General features: G+C 48.8%; 2 protein-coding genes across 20 annotated transcripts in view; both read right to left on the bottom strand.

The window, feature by feature from the left end:
- LILRB3 (leukocyte immunoglobulin like receptor B3) overlaps positions 1–26,815 on the bottom strand; it is a 250,857-nt gene that overhangs the window by 565 nt on the left and 223,477 nt on the right. The window lies entirely within an intron of this gene.
- On the bottom strand, positions 9,901–26,148 carry LOC117093682 (leukocyte-associated immunoglobulin-like receptor 1). 19 transcript variants are annotated; one of them, XM_033229166.1, is made up of 12 exons: positions 24,568–26,148; positions 23,732–23,788; positions 22,819–22,918; positions 22,032–22,067; positions 17,270–17,563; positions 16,371–16,421; positions 13,337–13,375; positions 12,568–12,696; positions 12,432–12,474; positions 12,306–12,343; positions 12,035–12,087; positions 9,901–11,496 (listed from the first exon to the last, which is right to left on the bottom strand). In XM_033229166.1, the coding sequence occupies exons 3-12, from the start codon at positions 22,850–22,852 to the stop codon at positions 11,350–11,352; spliced, it is 864 nt and encodes a 287-aa protein (XP_033085057.1). In that variant the 5' UTR covers positions 22,853–22,918; positions 23,732–23,788; positions 24,568–26,148; the 3' UTR covers positions 9,901–11,349. The 19 variants fall into 19 exon arrangements, with proteins under 19 accessions (XP_033085057.1, XP_033085046.1, XP_033085060.1 ...); XM_033229155.1 differs by having other exon boundaries at positions 22,819–22,938; positions 25,614–26,030; XM_033229169.1 differs by lacking the exon at positions 23,732–23,788 and having other exon boundaries at positions 24,799–24,912; positions 25,614–25,897.

Raw genomic sequence — 26,815 nt, 5'->3', positions numbered from 1 at the left:
GAGAATCGCTTGAACCCGGGAGGTGGAGGTTGCAATGAGCCGAGATCGCACCACGACACTCCAGCCTGGGTGACAGAGCGAGACGTCACCTCAAAAAAGTAAAAATAAAATTATCCACCTTTAATTGCTTTCTTTCCCTGAACACTCCTGGAGGTCTCTCCGATTGCCTCAGTGTTCAGCCTTCCACGGTCAACAATGAAAATTTTAATTTAACTGTTAGGCTCAACCCCTCACCCCAGCAAATGATAATAATTCTCCTCCTAAATCTTTCCCCTTCTTTGAGCCTGTAGCTCCTCATAGCTAGTGATGTTTCCTGAGTACACTGAGTACTCTCTCATCTGAGGATACTCTCTACCCTTTCCTTCTCCTCTTTTCCTCTCTGGATCAATTATCTATCTTTCTGGTATTATCTGAGAGGTTTTCATGGCCAAGCGGTCTTGCTTCACTCCTTAGGGAAAGATAAACTGGTATCTCTTTTGCATTTCAGCAACGCCTACGCTTCTGGTAGCAGAGTCCTATCACTGCATGGTGGTTTTCTCTGTCAGAGTGCGACGGGGGCAGGGGCTGAGTCTGACTCATTTCCACATCGCCTGTTTCCTGTACAGGATGTGGCACATCAGAGTCCCGAGTCCCAGGAGGTGTTGCTGAGTAAATACTTGAGAAACAAACAAACAAAAAAAGACAAAGAAAAAAATGCTGGCATCCCTCCAGGCTGATAAGTCTCTAAGCCTAAGATGGGGAGCCCAGAACTTTGGAAAGTAAATCAGGGAATATGTCAGATGTCCAAGGACCTTCAAGAAAATGTTAACAATGATTCATAAAAACAGGTATTATTGGTCGGGCGCGGTGGCTCAAGCCTGTAATCCCAGCACTTTGGGAGGCCGAGACGGGTGGATCACGAGGTCAGGAGATCGAGACCATCCTGGCTAACATGGTGAAACCCCGTCTCTACTAAAAATAAAAAAACTAGCTGGGCGAGGTGGCGGGCGCCTGTAGTCCCAGCTACTCGGGAGGCTGAGGCAGGAGAATGGGGTAAACCCGGGAGGCGGAGCTTGCAGTGAGCCGAGATCCGGCCACTGCACTCCAGTCCGGGAGACAGAGCGAGACTCCGCCTCAAAAAAAAAAAAAAAAAACAGGTATTATTGGCCGGGCGCGGTGGCTCATGCCTGTCATCTCAGCTTTTTGGAAGGCTGAGGCGGTGGATCACGAGGTCAGGAGATCGAGACCATCCTGGCTAACATGGTGAAACCCCGTCTCTACTAAAAATAAAAAAACTAGCTGGGCGAGGTGGCGGGCGCCTGTAGTCCCAGCTACTCGGGAGGCTGAGGCAGGAGAATGGGGTAAACCCGGGAGGCGGAGCTTGCAGTGAGCCGAGATCCGGCCACTGCACTCCAGTCCGGGAGACAGAGCGAGACTCCGCCTCAAAAAAAAAAAAAAAAAACAGGTATTATTGGCCGGGCGCGGTGGCTCATGCCTGTCATCTCAGCTTTTTGGAAGGCTGAGGCGGGCAGATCACGAGGTCAGGAGATCGAGACCATCCTGGTCAACACGGTGAACCCCCATCTCTACTAAAAAAAAAATACATAAAGTTAGCTGGGCGCGGTGGCAGGCGCCTGTAGTCCCAGCTACTCGGGAGACTGAGGCAGGAGAATGGCGTGAACCCAGGAGGCAGAGCTTGCAGTGAGCTGAGATCACACCACTGCACTCCAGCCTGGGCGATGGAGCGAGACTCCATCTAAAACAAAAGAAAAAGAAAACAACACACAGGTATTATTACTGAGCAAAGTTTATCAGGCTCTGTCTAGCCACATAATAATGATAATATTATTATCATTTTTAGAGTAATATTATAGTAGCAATAACAATAGCCCACATTATTGGGTATGTCTAACAACATGTTCAAATTTTACTTTTCACGTCACATGTATTAACTATGTAGTTCTCTACCAAAACTCTGTATGTGGTAAGTACTAGTATTGTCCTCATTTTATAAATGACAAAATCGAATCATGTGGGTAGCTTTTCCTAAATCTCATAGTTTTCGGAGACAAAGCAATGATCATATCCCAGCCTTCCTGGCGCCAGAGCCTTCCCTCCTAGCTAAACGGAGAGGCAGAATATAATAATTCCTGATCATCCATCTTCCAAACATCCTGACAAAGCAGACAGCATTATTAGTGCCATTTTATGGAAAAGAGAAGTGAGTCTCAGACAGGTAATGTGACTCTCCCAAGCACATGGAGATAGCAAGGGCAGATCCAGGTTTTGAAGGCAGTTTGGTGTGACTTCAAGCCTGTTGTCTTTTAGCCATTACCCAATAGCTGGTATCTCGAAAGTCCGGGAAGAGATATTCTCAACTAGATTGGAGAGAACCAGCTCTTTCTGACACCCTGGGTTGTTCTAGCTGTCCTGCTGATTGTGGGAGCTTGCATTTTGAGCTTCCAAATTCTACTTGCTTGCAGAATCTGTGGAAAGTAAGGGTTATTTTTTTCCAAAAACATTGCCTTAACAACTGACATCCTCGTTTTCCAATTTACCCTAATGCCTGAATATTACCCGAAAAAAATATTATTTTTTTAGATTTTTCCAGGAAGACTCTATTTCAGAGTCCCAAGATGAGGACTCAGCATATGCAAATTATCAAGTAAGAGACGAAAATGGAGAAAGCAGTGTTACCTCCTGGGCGCTGGCCGTGGTGCTGAAACTACAGAAAGGCGCCAACATCCCAGTCAGTACTGTAAACAGCAACTGCAAGAACCACTGTCTTTGAACTGCATCCAGACAGGGGAAATAGGAAGGGTGTCTAGACATAAGGCCAGATATATTGGGAACATTCAGAACAGGAGTCTGAACTTAGCAGGAGGTGGAGAAGCTCAAGGTGTAAATGATGCTCATATGGACCATGGAATCTTGACATCTGGATAAGGTCATTTTTTTTCCTGCTGTACACCAGAGTGGGCAGGGAGGAAGCAAAAATGGAATCACTCTGGTCTTGCCTTGGTAATAGAAAATAGTGCCTTTCATGCACACGTATGTTTATTGCTGTACTATTCACAACAGCAAAGACTTGGAACCAACCCAAATGTCCATCAATGATAGACTGGATTAAGAAAATGTGGCACATACACACCATGGGATACTATGCAGCCATAAAAAACGATGAGTTCATGTCCTTTATAGGGACATGGATGAAGCTAGAAGCCATCATTCTGAGCAAACTATAGCAAGGGCAGAAAACCAAACACCACATGTTCTCACTCATAGGTGGGAATTGAACAATGAGAGCACTTGGACACAGGGTGGGGAACATCACACAGCGGGTCCTGTCATGGGGTGGGGGGAGGGGGGAGGGATAGCATTAGGAGATATACCTAATGTAAATGACGAGTTAATGGGTGCAGCACACCAACATGGCACATGTATACATATGTAACACACCTGTAAGTTGTGCACATGTGCCCTAGAACTTAAAGTATAATAATAAATAAATAAATAAAATAGTGTCTTTTTTTTTTTTTGAGACTGAGTCTCGCTGTGTCACCCAGGCTGAAGTGCAGTGGTGCCATCTCAGCTCACTGCAACCTCCACCTCCCGGGTTTGAGGGATTCTCCAGCCTCAGCTTCCTGAGTAGATAGGATTACAGGTGCAAGCCACCATGCCCGGCTAACTTTTGTATTTTTAGTACAGACAGAGTTTTACCATGTTGGTCAGGCTGGTCTCAACCTCCTGACCTTGTGGTCCTCCCTCCCCGGCCTCCCAAAGTGCTGGGATTGCAGGCATAAGCCACTGCGCCTGTCCAAAAATAGTGTCTTATTTCAATGTAGTGTGTGTATAAATTATGAGCATGATAAGATTGTGCTCATATTGGGACTTTGCTACTTGTTCTACAAATACTATATCATTACTTTTTATTATAATAAAGTACACAAACATAAAACTATCCATTAACTATGTAAAAGTGTATAAATCAGTGGAATTTCGTGCACTCATAATCTTCTTCAACCATCACCTCTATTTAGTTCCAAGTAATCTACATCACCTTAAAAGAAAAGGCCACACACTTTGGAGAAAACAGAGCCAATACTGTGTGTGTGTGTGTGTGTGTGTGTGTCCCTCTCTCACTGGGAGAAGATATTCTCAGCTAGATTGGGGAAAACCAACTCTTTCTGAAATCCTGCATTACTCTAGTGGTGGCTTTGCAGAGAGTGGTTTGTGCAGATGTTGGTCGGCAGAACGTTTTGGACTTCAGAGTCTACACACACCCAGTTAGGTCTTGGATGGTGGCGAATTCTCATCTGGGACCCTGATTAGTCCCTCTTGTCAATAGCTAGCACAAAAATAAGGAAGCGTGGTCTCCTAGCCCCCATTCATAATGAGTCTTCCCATCATCCCCTCCTTCTGTATAGTCAGGAAGCCTGTGCCTCCCTCCCAAGCCACTGAGGAACTGAGGGCTTTCTGCATTTCCTTGTCTTTTTAGAATTTCTCTTGTAGCTCTAAAGACCTTTACATTCCAGTGGATCCTCATGCTTCTCATATCTTCTGTCTCTCAGGGCACAGTCCTTCCAGGGGGTTAAAAGCATCCATCAGATTCCGAAATCTCCAGTCACCGCCAGCCTCATCTGAAATCCCAAGTCACCTGCTCACAGGATAGAGGAAGCTGAGGACTCTGCTCTGTCCTGGGGTTCCTGAGGCTGGCAATGACCTTCCATGCAAAGAGCCATCCCCAAGAGGATAGGATGGACCAAGAATTAGGAACATGCAGAGAAGGACTTGAGACTTTTAGGGTCACAGGTGAGAGTGACTGGCAGAGGCCATGGGTACAGGAGGTCTCCCAACAGAGCTGGGGTCCTGGGGGAAGGCACTCCCTTCTGGTTCTTGGGGTCAGCAAGGTGTGGTCTGGTAGAGATGGAGGGCAGGTTCACACTGTTGGCTGTGGTGTCCTCCTGGGATCAGGTGGGCTAAGCCTCTCCAAGGGCACAGACCTGTGGGTTTCCCCAAACCTCACTCTCAAGCCCAGGAGAGACCCAGTCCCAGTAGTCACATCTCTTCAAGAAGAAGAAAATGAAGCTCTTGGGTCAGTGATCCCTCCATGAATCAAGGCCCATGAGCTTTGTGATTCTTGGTCTAAATCCTCCTCCCCAACACCTGCCCAGGCTCTACGTTCTCCCTTCACATAGACACTCTCCTTGACCATGCTCGACTCAGGCTCCTCTGAGCTCCCTTTATGAATGAGTTCTGACTTCTGGGCTTCCATGTTTATCTCTGCTTTGCCCAATTTTAGTAAGAATTGCAACTGTTTTCCAATTCTTACTTAAGAAAGAATCCTGCAGAGTCAGTTTAACTCTAGATATCTGATCACCCTTAATCAGATGGTTCACAGGTAAGAACCCTTATTCTCCATCAGCGTCAGCTGATGTCTGGCCGCCTTGGCCTGCCTTCAGCAAGAATCCTGCTGGGTCGGTTTAGCCAGAGTCTTCTTAACCCCTGAGGACTTCTCTGAGCAATTTTCCACTTACGAACCCCGCTCACCCTGCTCCAAGGTTACAAATTCCCACTTTTCCTGTTCTACTCAGAGTTGAGCCCTGTCTCTTTCCCACACTGTGTGATTCCATCACCATGGTCCCTGGACCTACAGCAATAGTCCTGAACAAAGTCCTCCTTACTGTGCCTTAACAAGTGACACTGGATTTTTTTTTTCTTCAACACCCTGCCCAGCTGGTCCAACAGTCTGAGAAAGGGAAGTCTGGACCCCTGGCCTCCACTCTAGACAGAAGCCGAGAAGTGGTCTGCAGATCACGGTGCTGTGATTGTCACTCTGGGCATCTCTCACGCGCTCAGGGCATCTCAGTTCCATGGTGGGAACCACTGTCCTCAGAAAAAGCTGTTTTCTTTCTGTGTGAAAGTAACCACCCGAATCCCCAAAGAAACAGGAAGAAAAAGGTCGGCAACAAAATACCTATTAAAATTCTCCACATTTTGGCTGGGCACAGTGGCTCATGCCTGTAATCCCAGCACTTTGGGAGGCTAAGGTGGGGTAGATCACTTGAGGTCAGGAGTTTGAGACCAGCCTGGCCAACATGGTGAAACCCCGTCTCTACTAAAAATACAAAAATTTGCCGGGTGTGGTAGCACATGCCTGTAATCCCAGCACTTTGGGAGGCTAAGGTGGGGTAGATCACTTGAGGTCAGGAGTTTGAGACCAGCCTGGCCAACATGGTGAAACCCCGTCTCTACTAAAAATACAAAAATTTGCCAGGCGTGGTAGCACATGCCTGTAATCCCAGCTACTCTACTCAGGAGACTGAGGCAGGAGAATCGCTTGAACCTGGGAGGTGGAGGTTGCAATGAGCCAAGATCACGTCACCGCACTCCAGCCCGGGTGACAGAGCAAGACGCCATTTCAAAAAAAAAAAAAAATTCTCCACATGCAAAGAAACTGAAACACAGCCCATACATAGCGCCACTGACTCCCTATCAAATGTGAAACATTTTTAAATGATGTGTCTCCACATGGGAAAGGCTGGTGGGGAGAGAAAAGGACAGGGCATACTATCCAAACCAAGCATTTGTATATCCATACAAACCAAGCATTTTTCAGGAGGGTGTGCAGTGTGGGATGTGCTACAAACTATGAGGGCTCATTGCGGACGTGCAACAGAGGGAGGGATGCTTCTGGTGAATTTTTAAGAGAACAAGCAGTTTATTAAAAAGCCTGCAAAATATTGATCCTGTTGGGGGGGGAAAGCCTATTATATATGCATGATAAAACAGAAAAATAAAAAAGTCAACATTTACCTGGCATTTTCGATGGAACAGACTCTGGTTTATTTCACTGAAGCATCATCAAAAATCCAATGAATCGTATTTCTTTCCTTGGTAGCTAATACCTGAGGAGTTAAATAGCACTGCTTGCCAGTGAGAATTCCATCCTTGTATGTGTCGGTGTGGGTTTGTGTGTGTTTGTGCAACAGCTCATGGTGCACTCTGTTCAATGGAAGAAATACGTCTTCTATGGGGCTGGGCGCGGTGGCTCAAGCCTGTAATCCCAGCACTTTGGGAGACTGAGGCGGGCGCATCACAAGGTCAAGAGATCGAGATCATCCTGCCTAACACAGTGAAACCCCGTCTCTACTAAAAATCCAGAAAAGGAGCCGGGCGCCTGGAGTCCCAGCTACTCGGGAGGCTGAGGCAGGAGAATGGCGTGAACTCAGGAGCAGAGCTTGCAGTGAGCAGAGTTTGTGCCACTGCACTCCAGCCTGGGCGACAGAGCAAGACTCCATCTCAAAAAATAAATAAATAAATAAAAATAAAATAAAAAAGAAGTATGTCTTCTATCATTGATGTCACTCTTCCTCATAAGTTGCCCCTGGTGAACACACACACACACAATCCTTGGAGTTTACACTCAGCCCTTCACAATCATTTTTCACTTTCTTTAGTACGATTTCATCTTCCCAGTTTCCATCTCTCCTGAGCTCCTTCCCAGGGTAGTGTCCAATATGGAGGAAGCAGGGGTCAACGGTGATGCTTGGGACAGTGGTTCTATGCCCTCCTGCTGGCCTTTGGGCTTTGGGTCTGAGCTGAGTGAGGTCTGTGGGGTTTGCTTACTAGATTGTGGGGCTACCCCACTGATGTCTGTACCTGATGGCCACGGGTCCTTCCTTCCTCTCTCTGCTCCCTCAAGGCCTGGGGATCCTTCTTGTTGACTCAATGTCCACTTAGTCCCAGGGATTCAGGGACATCTGTGAGTATCTGCTGCTGCTCCATCTGGCCCAAGCGAGGCCTCTCCTCCCCTCCATGTTGGGCCCCACTGCAGCCCCCTGATGTTCACCCCCAGGACACTCCTCAGGGGAACTGGGGTGGGGTCATGATCATAGGGTGGGCCTTCCCTCTCTGCCTGGCCGCGCTGCACCACCAGGTGGGTTAAACGTGGCTCCTCCTCCAGGTGGGCTTGGGGACTGTGGAGCAGGAAGGACATCATCCCCTCCACACAGCAGTGTCCCCAGACCCATAGCCCTGAGTCCCAACCCCTGCATTGCGCACGTTGGAGGATCCAGAAGAAAAGATGAGTTGCTGCCTCTGCTCTTCTCTCCTCTCCCTGGACCCCTCCTCTTTCCACCAATCCCCACACAAGAACAGTTGGGTGCTTTTGTTTAATTTCCCCTAAACTATGGCTGCCCTGCTTTTCACTGCGGCCTCACTGACTGGAATTTCTGCACTTCCTTACACTGGAACAGGTGCTGGGGTCTGCTCAGCCCTCCTGTGCTCTGCAGGGGTAGAAAAATTCACACATCTTCTCTCTGCTAAGGTCAGGCTGGCCAACCTTTGCTGAAGGCCTCATTTACCCACCTGTCCATCTCAGGGTCCAAGCCAAACACACAAGACGTGATGGGAGAAAATACTGCACTAATAGCTGAAAACCAACCAGAGAGAAGACAGACAGAGATACATAGATGCAGAGACACGCACACCAGAGAGAAAGAGAGAGAGAGAGAGAGCAAGGAGAATGTGTCCCACGTGAAGAACAGAGAAAATCAGTCATCATGTAACAGAAGAAAGCAAAAATAAAGAGCACACGTCTAGGAAACAGATCCTGGAAGGAAATTAAACTTGAGCACACATAGAAAATTAAAACTCAGTACAAATTAAAATTGGAGAGTATAGCAGGGCAGAAACCTCCCAGCACGGTGAGCTGCAGCCTGTCCTGGAGTTCAGGAACCCTATACGGTGGGCAGCCCCTGCCCCTGAGACCTGGCTGACCTTGGAGAGGTTGCTCCATGTCTCAGTCCATAGTTTCTCCAAGAAAAAGGGGGAGAATAATAAGGCATGCTGAGGACAGTGTATACAAGGACTTAATGTGTCATTATTTGTGTACAACTAAATTAGCAATTGCCCCATAGAAAGAGCTGGCTGAGCTTTTGTTGAAGTTTTTAAAATTATATATATCGGCCAGGCGCGGTGCCTCACGCCTGTAATCCCAGCACTTTGGGAGGCCAATGCAGGCGGATCACCTGAGGTCAGGAGTTCCAGACCAGCCTGGCCAAGATGATGAAACCCCGTCTCTACTAAAAATACAAAAATTAGCTGGGTGTGGTGGCAGGCACCTGTAGTCCCAGCTACTCGGGAGGCTGAGGCAGGAGAATTGCTTGAACCCTGGAGGTGGAGGTTGCAGTGAGCCAAGATCGCACCACTGCCCTCCAGCCTGGGTGACAAAGCGAGACTCCATCTCAAAAAAAAAATTATAGGCCGGGCGCGGTGGCTCAAGCCTGTAATCCCAGCACTTTGGGAGGCCGAGACGGGCGGATCACGAGGTCAGGAGATCGAGACCATCCTGGCTAACACGGTGAAACCCCGTCTCTACTAAAATATACAAAAAATTAGCCGGGCGAGGTGGCGAGCGCCTGTAGTCCCAGCTACTCGGGAGGCTGAGGCAAGAGAATGGCGTAAACCCGGGAGGCGGAGCTTGCAGTGAGCTGCTGAGATCCGGCCACTGCACTCCAGCCTGGGCGACAGAGTGAGACTCCGTCTCAAAAAAAAAAAAAAAAAAAAAAATTATATATATCTATATGTATTATATATTATATGTAAATATATAATATATATTATTTATTTATATTTGTTTATTAAATATATATTTACTTTATATATAATGTGTATTTTATGTATGTATTATATATGGATAATTTTTTAACTATCCTTCTTGTAAAGGCCGGCAAGTGCCTTTTCTGTTTTTGTTTTGGTTCCGGTTTTCCGGGATTTTTGGATATTCTTCCTGCTCATTGATAGATCATAACAGTCTGTTTTAGGGGGTAGAATGTGATGGTCTGATATTTGTTTACCTGTGCAGTCCTTTCCAGGCAGGGCCGCACCAGAAGCCGTGCCCGTTTGAGTCGCCACTTCAGGCTTGGCACTGTTTTATTTTGTTTTCTTTTGTTTTGTTACATTTTGTTTTGTTTTTAAAGATAAACACAAATTAACTCAGAGATTCTCTCCCCCTCTGGTGACTCACAGAGTAATTTCCTGTTTTAATCTGAGTTGGGAGACCACATGAGACCACACAAGTGGGCGGAGACATGGATATGCCTCATCCAGCAGTGGACTCAGGGCTCTCTCGGGACACGTGAGCGTGTGGGCATGCTGTGTGCACGTGTGAGTGTACACATGCTTGTGCGTGTGTGTGAAGCTTTGGGCAGGTGAGGTCAGCTCTCTGTCTGCACCCACCCACGCGTCCCTCAGACACCTCCCTCATTCATCCCTGAAACACAGGCTCCATCTGAAAGCACTGACACCAACTCTGAGTCCTGTGATGAGCAAGTACAGGAGGTCTTGGGTACGGCACGGGTGAGGACGACTGTGCTCATTAATTTGATTATGGCGATCTTTGCGCAATGTGTATCAAATTATCCCATTGTACGCCCGGAATATATGCAATCTTGGTCCACTCAATTTTAAAATGAAAACGCTGACACCTCCTTTGTAAGTCCTGTTTCCCTCACTCAGTTTTGAACAACTGTGAAGGCAGAGACTCAGCCCAAGTGGCCTGTGCACCCAGGACCAGGCATCTGGCAGCCAGGTGTGATGTCTTCAGAATTATTTACTGATGCACAGAGTAAAGTATGACCTAGAGAACCAGGCTTAGCTCTCAGCTGTAAATGTATAGCACTGTCTCAAGGTTAGCTCTTCACTTCTAGGAAGGTCTTTGGGGTCAGAAGAGCAGATCATTCCAACAAAGTCTCTGGGGTCATTGGAGATTCACAGGAGACACCTAGGACCAGCTGGGAGACTGCATCACCGCTCCTCAGATCAGCTGGGTGTTTGTAGCTGGGTCTCTGGAGACAACTTGTGGCTGGGTTTCTGAAAATAGCCAGGTGACTATAGCTGGGTCTCTGAAAACAGTCAGGTGAATAAAGCTGGGTCTCTAGAAACAGCCAGACAACTGCAGCTGGGTCTCTAGAAACAGTCACAACTGTAGCTGTGTCTCTAGAAACAGCCAGACAACTGGAGCTGGAGCTCTAGAGACAGCCAGACAATTGTAGATGGGTCTCTGGAAACAGCTAGCTGATTAGAGCTTCGTTTCTAGAAGTAGTCAGGTGTATGTATCTGGGTCTCTGGAATCAGTGGCAACACAATCTATTCAAGGAGCTGGTCAATTGTAGAAAGAACCACCTGGTTAAGGAAACTTCTGGATGCTGGTTAGAAAACTCGTCTCCAGCTCATGTCTCCAGGACAGCTGTCTGGCTCCCTTTCCAGACGATGATGAATCCAAAAGGAAGCCTTCCAAATGGCCACTTCAGGCTTTTCCTAGAGTGACTTTATATCCTCAGGTGCAGAGGTCAGGTGGGCTTGGGGTCAGTGTCTGGCAATGGCTGCATATGTGCAGGACTCAGCCATGGGCTCTGTGGACTGTGGGGACCCAGCCTGGGCTGTCCTCCGTGTGAGGGCCCAGTGGTCCAGCTGAGCATACGTCACCTCCTGGGAACTCCCTGCCGCCGGGGCCTGGGAGAGAGAGACCCAGGGTGAGGGAGTGCCTGGTGGAGGGTGAGGTGAGGGGCTGTGGGGCTGGAGGGCTGTGGCGGCCATCTCCATGGGCCCCGAGGACCCTCTCCTGAAATTGCAACCGTGTGAAGAGCCCTCCCACAGGGTATTAGAGTTGGTCTACGTGACAATGAACAAGGCAGAAGGGAAGACTCCTGACTTCCAAGCTGAGGTAAAAGACATTGTGCTTCTGCCCCTCCTCGCCACCCATCCTTGGATCCCTCCCTCTGGGGGAATCCGCGGTGTGGAGAGGCCCTTGTGAGAGGAACAGAGGGTTCCTGCCCACAGCCATGGGAGTGAGCGTCTTGGACGTGGATCCTCAGCCCACGGGAGCCTTCAGATGCACACAGCCCTGGGCGACCTCTCAACAGCAACCTCAGCACAGGCCATGAGCCAGAACCACCCAGCTGAGCCACTCCTGGATTCCCAGTCCAAGGAGCTGAGATTTTTTTTAGGCTGTTAAATGTGGGGAACTTGAATAGCTAGTAGGAAGGCTCACCAAGTTGTCCGTCTCTCTATCCTTCTCAGGAAGTCCATTGACTGTGGCCTTGTCTGGGGGAGAAAATACATGGCCAGTTTTCTGGGAAGGATGTCATAAAGCAAATCTGCCTGAGAACCCCCAGCTTCAGTTGACATCCTGCACCCAAGCTATAATACAACCTTCTAGAATGTTCCCAAAGATTCTTCCCTCCGCCCCCCACATTGCATCTGGATTGGCAAGAAGTTCCCACTTCCCCATCTCAGGCCTGCCCCTCCTCCTCCCCCTTTACCTGCTGTCCTCTCTAGAACATCAACAGCCAGGTCGGGCCTGAGAGGAAAAATAAAAGTGAACCGCAGGGGCAGCCTGGGGGCAGAGGACTGGGTGGAGGTCCAGGAGTCACTCCCACGGGCCTCACCTCTGCTGTAGCTTCTGCTTCTCATCCTTGCTTCTGGGGGGCCCTGAGGACAGTCGGGGTATGAATTAAGGAGACCTTCTTCCTAGCCTCTCCTGACAGCTTCCCCAGGTCACTCCACCCTGACCCTGAGACCTACCCTGCTTTATCTGATTCTGGCAATGGAGGAAAAAGAGGACCAGAAGGAGGAGACAAAAAAGGAAGACCACTGAGACCCCGATGAGAATATAAAGATGCTCAGCACTCAGGCCTTGGGAAGCAGGTGCATCTAAGAAAGATAGAAACAGGTTTTCAGCAGTGTGCATTTACTGAGCACCTCCTGTATACCACACACATGACGTGTGCTTGTCATAGACGTACTAATATATAAAATCTCTCAGGTAAATAAGAGTGCTGCAGCAGGGGACATGGTGGCTCCGGCATGTAATCCCAGCACTTTGGGTGGCCGAGGCGGGAGGACCACGAGGTCAAGAGATTGAGACCATCCTGGCCGACATGGTGAAGCCCCACCTCTACTAAAAATATAAAAATTAGCGAGGTGTGGTGGCACATGCCTGTAATCCCAGCTACTTGGGAGGCTGAGGCAGGAGAATCGCTTGAACCCGGGAGGTGGAGGAGGCAGTGAGCTGAGATCACGCCACTACACTCCAATCTGGGCGACAGGGCGAGAGTCTGTCTCAAAAATCATCATCATCATCATCATCATCATCATCATCATCGTCATCCTGCAGCACAGGGATCGTTAACCCCTTCCTCCACCATGGGGGTCCTGAGTGCTGGGGTCCTCTGCACAGGGACACAGCCGGCCATTAGCAGAGCAGGAATCTGATCAACCCCAAAGCCTGACCTCTTTCTCCCTCCCCAAGAGGCACACACCAGGCTTATGCTCCATGGCCCTCATCACTCACGCTCATTGTGACTGTCGTCCAACGGCCTCTGCGTGGGTCCTGTGAGGGAGGAATCAGAAGGAGGAGGAGTTAGAGTCCTGAGCTGGACAGAGAAGGCTCTGAGTCCTCCCACATCCGCTGTGGGGATCTCTCTTCACTCCCCAGGACCCTGACCGCTCCTTCTAGACCAGCACCGACCAGCAGAGTCTTCTGTGATAATGGAAACTATCTACATCTACTGTCCAGTATGAGAGTCACACGTAGCGATTGATATTTAAATTTATCCAAAGTTGAATGGTGTGAGAAGCCAGCTGCACTGTCTGCACCTGGAGGGCTCAGTGACCCCATGTGCCTGATGCCATCCCTACTGGACGGTGCAGATACAGCCTGTTTCCTGGGCGTGAAGCTGTGGTAGACATCGCTGCTCTCTGCCCTCCGCGGATCTAGGAAGAGACCAACCACCCGTAACAAGAGGAAGGGAGACCTTCCCTCCCTGACCTCCTTCTGGGTTCCCACCAGAGTGCAAGAATCCCCGTGTCTGATTTTATCTGCCCTTGCGGCAACTCCCTGATGGGGAGGTAACCCGCCCTCCCGTGGGAAGAATCCAAGACCAGATGTGCTCCTGTTTCCTGAAGCCCTGCAGCTAGCGGGTGAGTGTGTGCAGCACCACCCAGGCTCCCTGCGCAGCGCATTGCGGGCCCGCCCGTCATCTCCTCGAACATTCACCCTCCTCTGCACAGTGCACGCCACTACCCAATTCACAGGTGACAAAATGGGGTCCTGCAGGCTCCCCCAAACCCAGGGTCCAAGGCCACGAGTCCCTCTTCCAGGAACAGCGGTCCCTCCCCTTCCCTGCAGCATCTTCAATATCCTTCCAGAAAGGCAGACATTCTATTTTGGAGTGTCCTTCCCTCTTGCCTCGTTTACGGCCCAAGGTCCAGGACACTACCCATTGTTCTACACCATGACTTCCTGGGATTGGTCTTCATAACATCTGCCACCATTTAAAATGTGCAATATTACAGCTTTTAGATTATTTATAGCTATATGTATCATGTATTATGCAAACATATAAAATATAACAAATATATATTTTAATTATGCAATCTTAGCATATACATTATAATTTAATGAATATAATGTTAATTGTATATGATTTATAATTACTTATATGTTACATATATTCACTGTAATGTATAATGTATAATGTTTATTACATATAAATATATAATTAAATATAAAATGTTTCCATTATAATTATAAACTATAAATAGATAATATATATTTATGTTTATACCTATGTTTATTAATTATAGCACCCGAAAGTTATTACACTATATATTGTAAATATAATATCTTCATATAATATAGTATACATTATAGTGATATGTGGTGATACATTAACATATTTTTATTATATGATTATGTTCCTTATATATGTAATATATGATGTGAACATATTTAATGTAATTGAAATGATAGATCTGAAATTCTCCATTGCAAATCATATCTTTTTATTTGTATATGCATGTATAGGCATCTGTGCATTTCTAACGCTCATTCTAATTATTTCTCCCCATTGAAGTTCACAAGACGGGAGGCCATTTCTCCTCATTCATGATGCGTCAAATCCGGAGCCTTCAGTGCCTGTCACAGTCCCTGTGAGGGCAAAATACTTCCTCAGTATTAATAGCAGCACCCCTCCTTTGGGGCTTTCTAATCAGCACTGATGTCAGCGCCGTGGATACCTGAACTCAAGTCTCCCCTAAATGGTTCTACCAGGACAGCTCTTTTATCGCCTGTGTTTCACATGAGGAATTTGGGACACAGGAGGTTTGGGTGAGTCACTGTCAGGCATAGAGCCGGGAGGTGGCAGAACCACCGGGATTTGAGCCATGAACCCAGCAATCTGGCAGGAGGGTCTGTCCTCGCAAGCTTTATATGTCACTGCATGAAACATGAGAGAGGAGAGAGGGAAGGAGAAGAGAGGGAGAGAAAGAGAGGCAAGATATTCCCGCAGACAGAAGGCTAATAAAAACCAGACACTGGACTTGAACCAGATCGGCTGGACTCAGGAGCACGTCCTGCTGTGCCCCGGCAGCCCAGGAGCCTCTGAGGGGGTCCGGATGGAGCACAGCATCGCTCCTCCCACCTCCCCGTGTGGCTTCAGCCCCTGGTCCCACCTGCCTGAGCTCACAGCCCGAGCCTCACAGGCCATCACTGGGTGACCAAGGACGACCACTCTGGTGATGGAAACCCAGGTGGAGAAGGGTCTGCGGATGGCTTATGACCCCGTGTCCTCCCCTGGGAGGTTCTGGTCACAGATCACAGGGGGAGATGGACAACTTGAGACCCAAGGACTTGGGGTAGCTTCTCTCCCATCACAGAGTCCAGGGCAGAGCCAGATGGAAGGGAAGCCCCATGGCTTCATCCTGGTCACCGTTCACAGGCTCCGTCCCCTCCCTGTGGCACCCTCCTCCTCTTACGGGACCTTCCTCCACTGTTCAGGCCTCCCCTGGAGATCACAGAGCCAATAGGAGCATCACCGTCCCTCTCCGGGTGTCCCAGGTTGGAAGGTGAGTTCTAAGTCCCTCCATCAGGTGCAGAGCGGGGTGAATGGTGAGGCCACGCCCACAAGGGGGCAGCGTGGGGCTCAGGAGAACCCGAAAGTCTGGGGTGGGGCTGCCCAGGTGGGTGGCCCCTGCCCCTGCCCCTGCCCCTTCATAGTCTTGTGACTTTAAGCAAGAAACTTTATGTTTTGCATATTAGAGAGGAGGAGGAGTTAGAGAATCAGACTAGTACCTCCCCCAGAGAGTGGTGTTTGCATTAAGTGCTTTCCACGGTTCGTGGCATGGAACGAGATTGCAATTACAGTACCATTGTTGCTATGGTCTCTAGGAGCATTAGCCACCTCCCAGAGCTGGGCGGGTGTCAGTCCCTTCCCGTGGCCTCCCTAGTCCTTGACTCCAAGCCCAGGGCCGAGGGCTGGACCCGGAGCTGCATCCCCAGCACAGATCCCCTGTAATCCCTTCCGGCTGAGGACCCTGCTACTGACCAGCTGAGGAGCCAGGCTCTGTGACGGGGGAGTCCGTGTCTCCAGAGGTTTCTGTGAACAGAGGCAGGAGAAGGATTTAGAACCCGTCCCAACCAACCTGCCCTCCTCCACCCTGAGCCCCCATCCAAAGGCCGCATGGCCATCAGGCAATCCCAGACAACGTCCCGAGACTCCTGAGAAAACGGGTCAGGGGACAGGAGGCTGGGGAGAGCCCCGCTGCTTGCCCCATTCTCCCTGGGGCTGCTCACTCCCTCTGCTCCTCCCACCCCAAGCTCTGCTTGACCTCAGGGGACCTTTGAGGTCCTGGGGGGACATGAAGGTGGGTTGGAGCCTCTCCGGTGGACTTTGACTCCAGGACATCTCGGGCTGAGCACACACAGGGGTGCGTGTGGTCACATACCAAAGGTTTTCCCAAAGCACTGTCCAGCCCTGACCAGGGGCCATCCCTGGGCCCTGTGCTCTGCCCAATGGGAGATGAACCACACCAGGAGAAGCACATTGCCTGGGGCAGGTTCTGGCTCAGTGGAAAGGAATAACAAGTGAGACCATCCATCCTGTGTGAAAAGACACTCATCCCCTTGTAGGGGGGTCGCCCCCTAATCTCTGGGAACCCACTCCCCACCCAGCCACGCGGAGCCAGCTCTGAGCCCACCGGATGCTGGGGCTGAGTGTCCAGGCCATCCGTGGCGTCCAGAGGAGACCAGGGCTCCAGGGACCTAAGCAGGTGCGAAGGCAGAGGGGAGGTGTGTGCAGAGGGAGAGGGGGAGAGGAGGGCTTGGGGGTCAGGAGGGCAAGTGTGGCCACAGAGAGAGGGCAGCAGCTGGAACAGGGTCCAGGGACCTGGGGACAAGCTTGAAGGCCGAGCTGAGACTGGGGCAAGGCCCAGGTGACGTCCTCACCTTTCACCACCAGCTTCAGGTAGTCACTGCGCTCAGACCATCTGGTGGACTTCGAATAGAGGCAGCGATAATGTCCGGCATTTCCTTCACTTACTGAGTCAATGCGGAATCTGGCCTCGGACTCAGATGGACTAGCTTGAGACACATCATTAGTATCATTGAACTCGGATCTACCCTCCCTCTCCAGGCGGAATGTTTGAACCCCAACTGGGCTCCGGCACACAAAAGTCACAGGCCTCCCCAGGGGGATTTCGGTGCCTGGCTCAGCCGAGATGGAGGGTCTGGGCAGGGGCCCTAGGAGGGAAGCAGAGAAGGACCTCAGCGTCCACCGTAGGAAGTCACCATGCCACACACGTCATTTTAGTATCACCCTTCAGGGATTTTAGCAATTTTGTAGAGTTGTGCAGCCACGACCACAGCCCAGCCTTAGAACATCGCCACGCCTCCTGCACCTTCTACATGTGCGGGAATTCTCATTGCTGCGGAGTTATTTTCCCAGTTGACAATAAGGACCCTGAGACTTGCTCACAACTTGGGCCTTGCTCAGGGTCACATGGGAAGTGTCAGAGCAGCCTGAGGCCCCTCATGTCTGCTGCAGAGCCCAGGGCCACTTTCCAGAGGGACAGAGGGCGGGAGAGAGGCACAGGACGGGAATGACAGGGTCATTTGTGAAGGACAAGGGACAGGGAAGCGAGGGCTCTGGAGATGGCTCGTGCTGGGGCCGGAAGGGCACTGGCCGGTCCCCGGGTGAGACTGAGTGTGGGACGGGGGTTGCCAGGCTCCTGTGAGGGTCCGGTGGGGTGAGGGTGAAGCCCCCAGCCCTGACCCAGCCCTGACCCAGCCCTGATCTGCTCACAGCAGATGCCCAGCCCATGACAGGTCCCCATGGCTAATGCAGGTCTCTGTGGAGCCACCACCTCTGGGTTTTCCTCTATAGTTTCTCCTTTCTCCTCAGTCGAATTTGCATTTCCTTGTTATTAAAGCTCCTGAAAACCCCTGTTTATCTCAACTGGGCTTGGGGTGGAGGAGGAAGGGCAGGATTGATGTCCTGAAACAGGAAGGTTGTGTCAAAATTAGCAAAATCCCTGAGCAGGGCAGAGAGCTGGCACGGCTTCAATTCGCTCATCCCGTCTTCACTCATTCTTTGTTACTGACAGATTAAAACTGCATATATTGAAGGCATACAACATGATGTGTTGGTACAGGTATACACTGTGGACTCGCTGAATCAAGCTAATTCATATAACCTTACTTTGCATAGTTAATTTTTTTGGTGAGAACATTTAAAATCTGCCTCTTAGCGATTTTCAAGCATACGATACATTGTGATTAACTCTAGTCCTTATGTTGCACAGTCCTGAATTTACTTTCCCTGTCTAGATGAAATTTTCTATCCTTTGACCAGCATCTCCTCAAACCCACCCATTTGTTCATTTTTCTTTCTTTCAACCATATCTCAGTTACTTATCAATCCGTTTAAAGACATTTTTCTTGAGCTGCTAATTCCCCAAATGTGAGAAACACACACAAGGTGCCTGCCCTTCGGAGGTGGACGTCTAGAAGGGAGGACAGATACTGCTCGGAGAATTGTCCAAATCTGCAGCTACGAACTGCAGTAGGTTTCCTGTCGGTAAGCGCAGGAATCTAGGGGACAGGTGGGCGGTGGAGCTGACCTCCTCTGCAAAGTCAGGGGAAGCATTCTCTGAGCTGAACGCTGAGGGAGGAGTAGAAACTACCTGAGCTGAGTAGACAGGTGACAGCAGGGCACACAAAGTGGGAAAATCAGCCAGTCAATGTTCCTCAAAGGATACAAGGTTTCAGTTAGAGAGGAGAAGTAAATTCGAGAGGCATCATGTACAGCACGGTGACTACAGTTAATAACAATGTATCACATTATTGGACATTGCTAATCGAGGTGATTCTAAGTGTTCTCACCACATAAAATGATTAGCACAGGAGGAATGCCTACGTTCCCCAGCTCGATGTAGCCATTCCACGCTGTGTGCAGAGGCCACAACATCATACTGGACATGACAAATACATGCAATTTTCATTGGTCAATTTTAAACTGAATTAATTAATTTTTGAAAATCAGACCGGCTCACGCCTGTAATCCCAGCACTTTGGGAGGCCGAGGCGGGCGGATCACAAGGTCAGGAGATCGAGACCACGGTGAAACCCCGTCTCTACTAAAAATACAAAAAATTAGCCGGGCGCAGTGGCGGGCACCTGTAGTCCCAGCTACTCAGGAGGCTGAGACAGGAGAATGGCGTGAACCCAGGAGGCGGAGCTTGCAATGAGCCGAGATCGTGCCACTGTACTCCAGCCTGGGCGACACAGCCAGACTCCGTCTCAAAAAAAAAAAAAAATCAGACCAGGTGCCAGGTGTCTCACGCCTGTAATCCCAGTACTTTGGGAGGCCGAGACCTGAGATCAGGAGTTCGAGACCAGCCTGATCAACATGGTGCATCCCCGTCTCCACTAAAAATACAAAAACATTAGCCAGGCACGGTGGCAGGCGCCTGTAATCCCAGCTACCTGGGAGGCTGAGGCAGGGAGAATTGCTTCAACCAGGGAGGCAGACTTTGCAGTGAGCCAAGACCGAGCCATTGCACTCCAGCCTGGGTAACAAGAATGAAACATCATCTCAAAAAAAAAAAAAAAAATCAGCATGTGAGACAGCCCGATGTTGAACAGACTATGGAGTGTTTGAGAAAGCGAAAGAATCTGGAGGAATGTAGAGATGGGTGAGCCCAAAGTCACGGGGACAGGATGTGGCTGGGAAAATGGGCATGTCCAGACCAAAGAGAGGTACACAGGTCTGATTCCATCTGAAGATAAACAGGGGAAGGGCTCTGAGAAAAAAAAAATTCATCCTACAATGAGATATTAAACAAAAATTTTTAAATACAATTTAAAAACGGTGGAAAGTACAATGGTCATGTCTGTGCTTTTGCAAATCACAACGTCCCTGGGATCAGGAAGGGAGCGGGCAGCAGTGGCATAGACAGGCTAAGGCCGGCCTCGGGGAGCCACGGAGGGGAGAGCGGCCATCATCCAAGGGGAGACACAGGAAAAGTCAGTAAAGAGAGAGGGAAAGATGAGAAAAATGTAGAGTGAAATCACCAGGACTGGGTGACACGATGCATCTAGGAGGATGGAGAAGAGATGGAATATTCAGAGTCTGCCCTTTGTGACTGTCCTGTTCCCCACCAAGAACAGTGTGGGCTCGTCTGGGGAACACTGCCGGGTTCAGCCTTGGTGGTGTTGGGTTTGAATTCTCGTTGTAGAAATTGGTGTGTGGAGGTGACTCCTGCACTCCCAGGGTGACTGCAGAGCTACTCACGGCTGCCAAGACCTGGAAATAACCTGAGTGTCCACTGCCAAATGAATGGATGAGGCACTGCCAAATGAATGGATGAGGAAAATGTGGTGTGTCTATGCAATGGAATATTATTCAGCCCTAAAAAAGGAAGGACGTTGTATCATTTGCAACAACATGGATGAACCAGAGGACATTATGCTAAGTGAAATAAGCCGGGCACAGAAAAACAAATACCACATGTGGAATCTAAAAAAGTTCATCTCGGCCGGGCGTGGTGGCTCATACCTGTAATCCCAGCACTTCGTGAGGCCGAGGTGGGTGGATCACCTGAGGTCAGGAGTTCGAGACCAGCCTGGCCGACATGGTGAAACCCCATCTCTACTAAAAACACAAAAATTAGCCAGGCGTGGTGGCAGGCACCTGTAATCCCAGCTACTCGAGAGGCTGGTTCAGAGGCAGGAGAATTGCTTGAACGCAAGAGGTGGAGATTGCAGTCAGCCGAGATTGTGCCACTACACTCCAGTCTGGGTGACAGAGTGAGACTCCATCTCAAAACAAACAAACAAACAAAAAAGGTGATTTCACAGAGGTAGAGATTAGAATGATGATATTAGAGGCTGGAGATGCGGGGCTTGGGAGAGACACAGATCAAATGGTACAAAGTTTCAGTTAAACAAGAGGAGTAAGTGTTTGAGATCTATTGCATAGCAGGCTGACTATAGTTAATAATAACTTACGATATATTTCAAAATTGCTAAAAGTAGATTTTAAATGTTCTCATCACTATAAGTATGTAATGTGATTGTTATGCTATTTAGCCTTATTGAATCTTTCCACAATGTTTACATACGTTGTAACATCACATGGTAACCCACAAACGTATACAATTATTTGTCGATTAAAAATAAGATTTTTGGCTGGGTGCAGTGGCTCATGCCTGTAATCCCAACACTGGGAGGCTGAGGCGGGCAGATCATAAGGTCAGGAGTTCGAGACCAGCCTGGCCAATATGGTGAAACCCCGTCTCTTCTAAAAAAAAAAAAAAAAAAATTAGCTGGGGGTGGTGGTGGGCACCTGTAATCCCAGCTACTCAGGAGGCTGAGGCAGGAGAATCACTTGAAACTGGGAGGCAGAGGTTGCAGTGAGCCAAGATTGTGAAACTGCATCCTAGTCTGGGTGATGGAGCGAGACTCCATCTCAAAATAAAATTAAATAAAATATAAGAGTTTTGAAAATAAGAAAAGCAAAATATGACAGGTAGCGAATGAAGGAGTGAAAGGGGTGAGAGTTATGCATTTTACATTTGGAATAGTTTGCAATCTAGGGTGTACTTAAAGGGATCCCTCCAGGCCCTCTAAGCATCAACATCACTCCCACCCAGAACTGCCCTTGGGATGCCAGAGGGGATGGGGAAGACGGGACGAAGGTGTTACTCACCCTCCTGCATGTGGATCGTCTGGGCCAGGCAGAGCACTGGAAGAGAAGCCCCAGTGAGAAAAATGCCCACCCCCCCCCCCCAGTCTCCTTACGGGGCTGCTATCAAAAGGGAGCTGGATGGAGCTGGGGGGCACTCAGCATTTCATCATGACCAAACCAACCCTCCTCGACACCACTATCTCAGTGTAATCCTTCTTGCTGCAAAATGGTTTCAAGATAAATCCCAAAGTCTCCTCTTCCAAAAGGCTCCTGCTCCCCTAGCCCTTCTTTTTGGTGATGTTGTTGGAGACGGAGTTTTCTTCTTGTCACCCAGGCTAGAGTGCAGTGGCGCGATCTCGGCTCACTGCAACCTCCACTTCCTAGGTTCAAGCAATTCTCCTGCCTCAGCCTCCCGAGTAGCTGGGATTACAGGCGCCCGCCACGTCGCCTGGCTAATTTTTGTATTAGTAGAGATGGGGTTTCACCACGTTGGCCAGGCTGGTCTCAAACTCCTGACCTTATGATCCACCCGCCTCAGCCTCCCAAAGTGCTAGGATTACAGGCATGAGTACCGCGCCTGGCCCCCCAGCCCTTCTTAAAGCTGACCTCATCCCCATACCCAGGCCCCTGTTTTTAGGACAAGGTCTTCTCTGGTCAGACTTAGGCCCCGGGGAGAGCAGCAGGGCAGTCTTGGTGGAGGAGGACACTTTCCTCCCCAGAATCTTCTGCACTGGAGTCAGACTTGAGCAGTAAACTTTCCAGACCTCCCGACCCCCTTTCCATCCTCCCCGCTGCCTCCAGGACTCACCTAGGCCCAGGAGAGTGGTGGGGTAGCGAGACATGGCCCTGGTGCCAGAACTCTGCAGCAGACACAAGCAGACAGGATGCGCTGTCCAGGGGCCTCCTGCCTGTGGAGTTTCCACAGCAACTGCCTCACCCAAGAGGGAGAGTTTTCTGCCCTGTTCCTTCCGCCCTTCCCACTAGTGAAAGGAGAGGGAGGGCCTTGGCTTCTGAAAAACGTTGCTTACCCGCATGATCGGATGACTCTAAACTAGTTACCTGATGTGTCAGCCTCTTTCTAAATCTATGGGACAAGGCAGAGTAAAGGTCGGGCAACCAACTGACTTGGACGTCATCCCAACTCCACACGTTAACGACCACCGCTCTTGGGCAAGACGTGACAAAACTAGAAGTCGACATTTCCTCGTGTTTAAAACGAGAGTCATAGAAATCCTTCCCCAAGTTTTTAATATTGTGATCTCTGCTAAAATCCCAGCAAGGTATGTAATGCGTTAAGAAAAATCCTACAGTGCGCCAAGCACGGTGGCTCACGCCTGTAATCCCAGAACTTTGGGAGGTTGAAACATTGTGCACTCACTCTAGAGAACAGTGAGGAGGTTCCTCAAAAAACTAAAAGTAGAGCTACTCTATGGTTCAGTAATCAATCCCACTTCTGGGTCTACATTTCAAAGAAATAAATTCAGTATGCAAAGAGCCGTCTGAACTCCTCCGATCACTGCCATGCTATTCACAATAGCTAAGACGTGAAAATCATCTAAATGTCCATTGACGGATGAATGGAGGCAGAAAATGTGGTACACACACTACTCAGCCTTAACAAGGAAGGAAATTCTGCCATGGGTGACAACACAGACGAACTCTGAGGACATCACGCCAAGCGATGCAGACGCAGAGATCAAGTACTGCATGATGCCACTTACGGGAGGTCTGCAAAGTCACCAGAGTCACATCACAGCAGTCAATGGTGGTCACGGGGGCTGGGGGGGGGAATGGGGAGTTATTAACAAACAGGACCTAGAGATCTGCTGTCCGACATACGACCTATGGTTGACATAATGTCTTGTTCACTTGAAATTTGTTAAGAGGACAGAGCTCATGTTAAATATTCAAACAATGATATATAATAATAAATATTATATATAAATAATGATGATTACATATACTCATAATATAATTAATATAATATTATTAGTTAAAATTGTTTATCATTTTATATAGTCATTACATATGTAATTGTTTATATATAATATATAGCAAATTATAATAGTTGTATATGTAATTGTCAATATATAAACTATTATATTATTAATTATATATATACAAGTTCATATATAATTGTTAATATATAAACTATTATAATTATATATATACAATTAACAATTTGTGTGTGTGTGTGTGTGTGTGTGTGTGTGTGTGGAGATGGAGTCTCGCTCTGTTGCCCAGACTGGAGTGCAGTGGTGTGATCTTAGCTCACTGCAACCTCCGCCTCCCAGGCTCAAGCAATTCTCTTGCCTCGGCCTCCTGAGTAGCTGGGATTACAGGCACCTGCCACCACACCTGGCTAATTTTTGTATTTTAGTAGAGATGGGATTTCACCATGTTAGCCAGGCTGGTCTCCAACTCCAGACCTCATGTGATCCACCCATCTCAGCCTCCCAAAGTGCTGGGATTACAGGCGTGAGCCACTGCGCCCGGCCCCTTTAAAAATTTTAATTGTTATTATATATATTATGTATAACACACACACTCTACTAACTTGAGTTCTTTTCCCCTTATCCCACAGTGTCATTTGGCTCCAGGTGGGGGTGAGGTGGTTGAATAGCACATGCAAAATCCTGAAGGTGTTGAATGGTCAGGAGATGGTGCTTAGAACCTGGCATTAAGGTGTGGGGCCAGATGGGCACCCAGCTGGGTGCTGGAATGAAGAGCAGGACCAGGACAAGCAGTGCATTTCAGCATCATGGAGCTGAGGGGGACAGCAGCCCACCCTATCACGGATTCTCATCTCTGCTGCTTCTGAGGACACTGGGGAGCTTGTCTCCAGATGTAACTGTCGCAGACATTGATGAAGGTCTGCACTGCAGCCATTACTCACTTCTTCCTTAACAACCAAAAGCCAGTTCTGTTTGAGTGGCTATGCTCCAAGCCCAGGGAGCAAGTGGGAGGGAAATGGAGTTCAGATTAAGGCGATTTTAGCAATCCCATTTTCAGGGTTTGATTCAGAGCAGGCCATATGACCAGATATGACCAATAATACTTAAAGCAGAATAGAGCAATGCTCCTGGGAATCATATTTATCTCTTATTAACAGAGGGTTTCAAAAAAAAAGGAAAAGAAAAGAAAGTTTTTGCATCAGAATAGTCCAAACATTTCAAAAACATTGAAACATTCCATCATAATCACTACATTGCAGACTAGTCCTCCTCCCGAGACGCGATGACTGTAATGCTCTCAAGCTTGGACCTCGTGGACAGACTGGGGAACTCAAGCTAAACCCTGGTCCTCACAGAGTTCGGCACATTGCAATCCTGTGTCTTTCCTTCCAATCGAATCCAATCTCAAGGACCCCGGTTTCTGAGCAACCCTGGCTTGGCTCAGCCAAAGGGAAGTGTCTACAGAATCTGAGTCTAGACTGCCTGGATGTCTGCACTTCTTTGCCGTTTTCAGGAGATTCAACTGCAAAGCCCTCCCCAGGTCATCCACATTGGCTCACGTTTCTGTGCCCCACCCTTCCTGCCTGGGAGAAGCCTTCTTGTTCAGCCAAAAAAGCAACCTGAGGGTGAGGTGGTAGCAGGGACTCACCCATGTCTCTCGCCATCTTCTGGCCCGGATGGAGCCCTGGAAGGAAGACCCCAAGACGATGGTCATCTCCATAAGATTCCCACCCTGCCCCGGCTTTGTCCTGAATATTAGCCTTGGCAGCCTGGCCTGGGTTCCGACGGTGGATGAACCTGGCTTTCCATGGGCTCCCACCTCCAGCCTGCACTGTGGAGAGACCAGGTCCTCGGAACAGTATTTTAACCTTGTCCTCCCTTCCCTTCCGGGGTTTACCAAGACATAGCAGGTGTCATCGGTGTGAAAATGCTTCTGCTATACCAGAGTCAGGAACTGAGCAAAACTGGAAAATGCACAGGATATGGTCGGCCAGGGGCTAGCATCACAGCTCTAATCTTTAACAAGGTCCAACCGCAGGCACGGAAATAAACAGCTTCTCCCTGCCCTGTACACGCCTCTGATTTTACCCAGGATGGGGCTGAGGAAGCAACACAAATTCACAGATTTTACTTTTTTTTTCTTGCACGAGAGCCAAGGCAATATGAGGCAAGCCTTGCTCCCTAATTAGTGCCTGACAAGAACCATATCTCCATCCCAATCCTTCTATTCAAAGTAGGCGCAATTTGGTTTTACCAAACGTGAAACTGATGTCAAAGCCGTGGTGTGAGTATTTACACCAGAGAAATCGGCAAATGCCACGCGTCAGGGTTGTTTTCTGTTTTTCCTTTTGCTTTTTTTTTCAGAGAGCTGATGGTCAAGCCTTTACCAGCACACCACTGGTAAATTTCCAAGGGCCAATTCAAAGAAAAATTTTTTTACAGAACACATAAAAAACATCAACGTGAAGTCAACATGCTCCAGGAAAACCAGAGAATTGATAAAGCGTGACTATTTCTGTAGCACATACTCCACCCTCTTTCCCCCTCCTACCTCAGCTACCGTAATCAGCATCTGAAGTCTCATGTTCAAATTTCCCTTGTACTTTTGTATATATAGTGTTCTCTCATCGATGTACCTATTTGGCATGTGTGTGTATATATATGTAGGCTGTCATCTTTAAAATTTATTTATTTATTCATTTATTCATTTATTTGAGACAGGGTCTCACTCCGTCACCCAGGCTGGAGTGCAGTAGCACAATCTCAGCTCACTGCAGCCTCCACTTCCTGGGCTCCAGGGATCCTCCCACCTCAGCCTCCTGAGTAGCTGGGACCACAAGCACGTGCCAC

This window comes from Trachypithecus francoisi, unplaced genomic scaffold (assembly GCF_009764315.1).
Source record: "Trachypithecus francoisi isolate TF-2019V2 unplaced genomic scaffold, Tfra_2.0 Lachesis_group12, whole genome shotgun sequence".
NCBI classification, from domain to species: Eukaryota; Metazoa; Chordata; class Mammalia; order Primates; family Cercopithecidae; genus Trachypithecus; species Trachypithecus francoisi.
The sequence above is the reverse complement of the archived record's forward strand: the minus strand, read 5'-3'. Positions and strand labels throughout refer to the sequence as shown.